Source organism: Pipra filicauda, unplaced genomic scaffold, assembly GCF_003945595.2.
Source record: "Pipra filicauda isolate LSUMZ 115617 unplaced genomic scaffold, ASM394559v2 scaffold84_size4826128_pilon, whole genome shotgun sequence".
Taxonomy (NCBI): domain Eukaryota; kingdom Metazoa; phylum Chordata; class Aves; order Passeriformes; family Pipridae; genus Pipra; species Pipra filicauda.
In genome coordinates this window covers 3,832,211-3,839,161 of record NW_024105031.1, presented here as the reverse complement: position 1 = coordinate 3,839,161, position 6,951 = coordinate 3,832,211, and the positions used below count along the sequence as shown (strand labels likewise).

At 49.2% G+C, this 6,951-nt stretch overlaps 1 protein-coding gene across 1 annotated transcript; it reads right to left on the bottom strand.

Moving 5' to 3' along the window:
- Positions 1–2,311: 2,311 nt before the first annotated feature.
- Positions 2,312–6,940, bottom strand: TRIL (TLR4 interactor with leucine rich repeats). The gene has a single exon (XM_027723786.2). The coding sequence runs from the start codon at positions 6,670–6,672 to the stop codon at positions 4,483–4,485; it is 2,190 nt and encodes a 729-aa protein (XP_027579587.1). The 5' UTR covers positions 6,673–6,940; the 3' UTR covers positions 2,312–4,482.
- Between the last annotated feature and the right edge of the window lie 11 nt (positions 6,941–6,951).

Below are 6,951 nucleotides of genomic sequence, written 5' to 3'. Positions count from 1 at the left end.
ACTATGCTATATTTAGCATGGAGCAAAAAGAACAAATCCAGCATCCAGCACATGCAGTTTCCTAATATTTATTCCCCATTTCTACTTAGTAGATATCAGATTATAGATTCAACATTTATAAAAAAACTTGTCTCAAAAGAGTTGCCCAGATGAAAAATCAAGTACATCGCTGCGAAAACATCATTTGGTTGATTTGATTTTAAAAATAATTTTTTAAACCAAAGCTTCACTTGTGGACCTCACACAACACATGTACACTCTTGGTGGCCAGAGAAACATCAATTAGTGGGAATCACCAGATTTTTGAAAATATGTAGTATATCTCTTGCTCACTGGAGGAGTTTTCTGCAAATACATATATTGTCATGGAAACAAATGACTTTTTGTGGATTCATCCACTACAATCTAAATATAAGTTTACTGGTTAAATAAATACCCTGATGAAACTGGAGTAGACTCTTTTTTTCTTTGAAATTCCTCATTTTTCAAATCTCTCTCAGGAAAGAGCAGAAAGGAAAAGACACAAGAAACATAATTTACCAGGCCCCTTCTTCTAAGGGTTCAAATGTCGACAATATTTTAAAATGTGGCATTTGAAGTGCATTGTGAAAAGTAAAGATAGCACTGCATGAAGAAATCGATAATTTTATAATTTCAACTCTGTTAACTCAGGCTCTGATAGTCAAGCAGTTCTTTTTAACAAGAGTTTTTCATCCACATGTAGGTCTTCACTGACACCATTATACCTCTGTTCTCTTGAGATTATTTCTCTCCAACCCCATGCTGTAATGTCAATGTTTCTAGGATCTTACAGAGAAGTTCTAAGCATTTTCGATTTTGCAGATCATTAACGATTTCCAGTAAAGGTATATCATCTACATAGGATTTTTATCTAATATGAATAGCTTAGATTTTCTTAAGACTGTGGACAAACTGAATGTCAAGAACACTTGAGATTGTTTAAGCAGCTTTCCATCTTTGACTCTTTTTTCCTTCCTTTGAACTCCACATCTACATTTTGCGACTTCCAATGTTTGTGTGAGTTGAGCAGAATCCAGCAAGTTGAGCTGTCTGAAAAACAGGGAAGAGGAAGGTACTAGGAAAGGCTATTTTTCAGGAGATCAGTTTTGCAGTTCACCTTCCAGCTACACAACCAACCACGCCAGCTGACTGCAGTGAGGGTCAATGTATGGAAGCGGGGGAGCAGGAGGTGGCAGAGGCTGCTGAACCAAGCAGTGCTGCCACTAGAGAAGCCACAGTACCTTTTGCAGATCCCCAGCAAATCAGTCTACTTAATTTGATGGGGCAATATTTTGGTGATTTACAATCTTTGTTACATAATGTGCTCAGTAATTACTCAGCAGGAGAATGGCACTCAGTCTACTCTTCCCCAAGCTGCATGGATTCCAGGAGACAACAAGGCAGTAAAAACTCTTATTTCTGGTAGAAGGACAAATATTTTGAGCAAAAATTTATGGCAGATTCATCCATTTAGAAAGAGCTGTTTTTAGAGTCATTCTTTAGAAAGAAGCTTACTTTTAAAAAGACCCAAATATTCATAAATACTACTGGTAAAAATAGAGCCATGTTATATTTACATCAGACATTCAATATGTCATTGACACTTCTTTCCTCAAACACCTGCTAGTACAGTTCCCTCCCAGCAAAAATGCTGTAAGTAACATCTGCAGACAAAGCCTAACTATTCCTAGAGATACAAACTTGTGACTTTTTAAAAGTCAACAACTTCATTCTGTTAACCACCCTCTTGTTGTTTCTGTTGTGCAGATCTGTGTATCTACTTCTCCTGGGATGGAACAAAGAGCCATTGCCATTTCATTCTATCAATTGTCCAGATGTTTGTATAAATTTAAAAAGAAGCAGTGAATTCTTAATTATAACACCATACCTATGCTCAACATGACATGTTGATATCATTAGCTTGAAAATGCTGAAAAACACTCAGAACTCTAACTTCCAATGAGCATAAACTATTGATACGATCCCAATCATTAATTAGCTTATAAGGAATCGTAAGTTCACTGATGTAATGGCGCCTTGTTAGTCTGTACTGGGACAGTGATATACCTGTTTCAGAACCATCCATTTTAATTAATTTGCTGTTTGCACTATCCAAACATATTACAAATAAAATAGAAAACATAATGTATGATGAAAAGATATGACAGACTGATGAGGCACTGTTCACAGTCCTCATGCTTATCCAACAGCAGTGCTCGTAATATGAAGAAGCTACAGCCAGTAGCTGATTGAAGAGGGATGAATTATGAGATACAATCTAAGACACCAGTTTTCTTTCAGCAAATGGATTTATTGACATAATTGATTATAACCATGTACAGCATCTATGCATCTCCCATTGGAAGAATATCCAGTGATAGAGCTAACGTTAGTGTGATACACAGCTTTACTCAACAATCCCACTGCATTTCTAACAACAAACAGTGGTGTACTCCACAGTCATAAATGGCTAAAAACATCCAGACGTACAAAAGAACGGAAATTTAATATTCTTAACAAAAGAAAATGAAACCTGATCCCACATTCCTTCAGTTTTAATTCCATTCAACATTGTGTCTATAGCAGTGATGAATTTTAATCTATACACTGACAACTGTTTGGTCCCTGATATTCCTGAAAACTACAGCCTGTCAAAATGAAGTCTCGAAGGACTTCTTGCTACTGACCCAAGAAACAAGACTTTGATTTTTTTTTTCTCTATTTAAAGGACAAAGATTAAGGCAAATGATCTCTCTCCCTCAGAATATAAAGTGTTTTCTCTCCATTCTGTCACTGAACTCCAATTGAAGGTACCAGTTACTATGGTATCTTTTGTAAACACTTGTTCAGCTGAAAAAAAAAAAAGGGGGGGAAAAAAAAAGAAAAAACCCCAAATTGCTTACTTGCAATTATGGTAATAAACAACTTGTAGTCACGAACACCTCGGGTCAGCAATGAATGCATCATATTGAGACAAAATGTCTCCATAGTACACTAACACTTCCTTCAAGCCATTCAGTTCCACAAGAGTTCATCTGAGGTTGCACATTAAATTCAAAGGAGCAGAAGCAGTATCAATGGTCTCAACAATTTACCAAATTCCATCTAAAACATTTGCATTTAAATTGCAACTCTGGTTTGGACTTCTTTAACTAGCTCATTTCTAGACCACACAGAGAGAATTATTAATGTAAACTAAACCACCATATTTCCTAGTAACAGAACCACATTCTGTAAATATTTAGGAAAGTCTGAGAAGTAGAGAGCAACTGACCATAAAATGATTAGCACTGTTCTGAAACCAAAAGCTAAATTCTAATTTAAAAAACCCACAACAACCAACAAACCAAAACAACTCAAACATAATATACTACTGCATAAGAGTTTAACTTCAGTATTTCTCCCTCAGCTACACAAAATACAGAATCTAGATTAATATACAAAAACGTTTATTTCACAGTGAGGTACATAAAGCTTCTAACTTCAGTAGGCTAAGAGAGAACAGCCTGTTATGATGAAGATCGTCTCATGTTCCTGAAATATTCTCACCTATTACTGTTTCTGAAGAAAGGCACCAATTATTATTTATCCATCAACAGTTCACCTCTGCATCTGCCCATTTAGAAATGAAGATGGATTATGTGAGGGTCAGTGGTCTACTGACCATCATGGACCCAGACAACTACAGCACAAGTACCAAGCAGTATTTATTCAAAAACAATTTAAAAATAGCTCATTTGTAAACACATTACAAAAATATGTTAGTTTTTCTTAGTGGTGTCAGCAATATATTCCCGTAGAACTAACTAGCTGCATTATTGTTTCTCGTTTACAAAAAAAAAAAAGAAAACCCACTTGTGCACATTAAATAGCCTCACATTCGGTTTGAGTTGAAATGGCACAGCCTTCAAACTGTCCAGTGAAAAAATAATTTCCAGTCCTCCAGTGACTCTCTGGTTGCACACAGTTCAATTAAAAGACTGGTCCAAATTTTTGTTAGGAAGAGCTGGTGCCTTGGAAAGACCTGGTCAAAGCTTTCTCACACAGGGCCAGGCTGCTCATTGTAACGTGTTCCCAACTGCAGTTGGAGAAAACCACCTGTAAAATAGCACACAAATTAACGGCTCTGAATTTGCTTAAGGGAGGCACTGGTTGCTGTTGGCAGTAGCTCCTGCCGCTTTGCTCCTTGTGGCAAGGCACAGTTACCGCCTGTCAGGGCTTTTCCTTGGGTTAGTGATGATTCCTGAAAAAACAGTGACATTCCAGCAGAGGCAACCCCATCTCACAGGCCACCTCAGCCCCGGTCTGCAGTAGGGGCAGCTGAACACAGCCACTGGCGCTGCAGCTCTGCCCCTCGGAGGCCACGACCCCGGGGCCCGCACCCTCCCCTCAGAGACCGACATCCACCTTCCCTCGCAGCGCCGACCGCAGCTCCCGGCCGGCCTCGGGGCCTCGGCGGGTTCAGTCGGTGAAGCGCTGCAGCAAGTGTTCATCACCATGCCGGCTGCCCCCGCTGTCCATGAAGCGCTCGCAGGGGAATTCGATGAGGTCGGCCTCGCTGAGGGCACAGGCGGCAGCGCCACGGGGCGGCCGGTGGGACTGGAAGCCCGAGAAGTCGGCAGAGACGCCGGTGCCCATGGAGCGGAGTGGGCGGCGTGTGGAGTAAAGCTGCCTCACGTGGACGGGGGCTGCCTTCCGACGCCGACGCCCCAGCACCTTCTTGCGCAGCAGGCGGGCGGCCCAGGCGGCCAAAGCCGTCAGCAGCAGCAGCGCGTTCACCGCCAGCAGCACCAGCGTGAGCAGCTGTTGGTCAGGGCCGCGGGGCCCACCTGCCGCCGCCGCGGAGCTGCCCTCGGGCAGGGTGACCAGCCCGGCGCAGTGGTCCCGCGGTGCCACCGGGCACACGCGGCCACCCAGGATGCCCTCGACACAGACAAGGTAGGGGGTGTCCGGGTGGAGCTCCTGCAGTGTGGCCGCCGGCTCCCCCTGCTCTGGCAGGTACACAAAGCGCTGGAACTTGACAGCGGTGCCGAAGCGGTCAAAGAGGAGGCGGAATCGTGCCGGCCCAAGCAGGCGGGGGCTGCGGTGTGGCCGCACGGCCCAGCGCACTGTCACCCAGCTGGAGCCAACGGCCTCCACCGACAGGTTGTGGAGGAACAGCTTGTTGAAGTCGCATGGGTCGGACACCAGCGGCGGGACCCCAGCGGCACTGGCCCGACGGGGCCACGCCGCGCTGGGCAGTGGTGGCGGCGTGGGGCTGGCAGCAATGGGTGCGCCCATTAGGCGGGCAGTGGAGGCGGCTGGCAGCGGCCCTGGGGGCAGTCCCACAGCGCTGCTGTTGCCGCCGAGCCCCTCAGGAGATGGCAGGGAGGGAGAGTCGCCATCGGGGCAGGAGCCACCATCCTGCGGTGGCAGCAGCTGGGCATCCTGCAGGTAGTCAAGGTACTTGCCAGCCAGGGTGGACGGCAGGCGGCACTGCACGAAGACGGTGAGCAGGCGGCCCTGGGAGTGCCAGGCCGCCAGCCAGTGCTTGAGGCCGCGAAGGCGGCAGTCACAGCTCCAGGCATTCCCCTCCAGCTCCAGGCGGTAGAGGGCCAGGCTGGAGGCAAAGAGCTCGCCAGGGAGCGTCGCCAGCGCATTGTCCCGAAGGCTGAGCTCCCGCAAGCGGCCAAGGTGGCTGAAGGCAGCTGGATGAAGGGTGGTCAGTGCATTGCGGCTCAGATCCAGCGCCTCTAGGTTGCCCAGCGGCTCCAGCAGGGAAACAGGCAGGTGGCTTAGCAGGTTCCCCTCCAGGCGCAGCTCCTTCAGTGAGCCCAGCCCTGTGAAGGCATCCGGGGCCAGGTGAGATAGTCGGTTGCCACTGAGTGAGAGCTTCGCCAAGCCAGGCAGGTACTGGAAGAGCCCTCCTGTCAGCTGCCGCAGGCTGTTGCTGGCCAGCAGCAGGGTGTGGAGGGAGCGCAGCGGTCCAAAGATGTCTGGGTGGCGAAGGGAGCTCTGCTGGTTCCCCGAGAGGTCGAGAAAGCGCAACTTGGTCAGTCCAGTGAAGGCACCACGGCTCAGCCAGCGGATGCGGTTGGACTCCAGGTGCAGGTAGAGTAAGTTTGGCAGCCCTGAGAAAGTAGAGTCGCCTAGCGAGCCCAGCTCATTGCCATCCAGTCGCAGCTTGACAAGACTGCTGAGGCCGGAGAAGGAGGCAGCGCTGAGGCGGCCGATCTCGTTGGCATTCACGTAGAGGATGCGCAGCTTGGCCAAGGCGCTGAGTGTGCCAGGGGCCAGCGCAGGCAGCAGGTTGTTGCCCAGATAAAGCTCCTCCAGCCGGTCCAGGCGCTCAAAGGCCTTGGGGTGCAGTGAGCGGATCCGGTTGTACTGCAGGTCCAGGCGCTGGAGCCCTGCCAGGCGGTGGAAGTCGAAGGCAGAGATGTTGACAATGAAGTTGCCCCCGAGGCTGTAGGTGAGGATATCCTTCGGCTCGGCAGCCTTGGGCACGGAGCGCAGGCCCCGGTTGGTGCAGAGGAGGTGCTGGTGCTGCTGGCAATCGCATGGCTCGGGACAGATGGGCTCGGCCGCGGGCAGCAGCAGGAGGATGAGGGTGACGGAGCCCCAGAGTACCTGCGGCAGCACCATCAGGCGGACCCGGCGCGGCACCCCCATCCCGGGACGAGACGTGGGCTGCTTCCCCCGCCGGCTTTGTGTCTATCCGGCATCCCCTCCGCCTCCTCCGCGACTGCTAACGGGCCCCTCCTCTGCTCCGCGCCGGGCTGAGCTCCGCGCCGGGCAGGCAGGCGCGGCGGCGGCTGCAGGTCGCGGTGTCCGGCACCATGGGCTGGCCCGCGGCGGCCGGGAGCGCTGCCCCGCCCGGGCTCTGCCGCCCCTGGCGGCCCGCGGGTGCGGGTCGGCGGTGGCGGGGCCGGCGCTGCCGCGGGGGGCGGG

What these genes read in the sequence shown, in the direction of transcription:
- TRIL (XM_027723786.2), bottom strand. Translation starts at nt 6,672, where the DNA reads ATGGGGGTGCCGCGCCGGGTCCGCCTGATGGTGCTGCCGCAGGTACTC.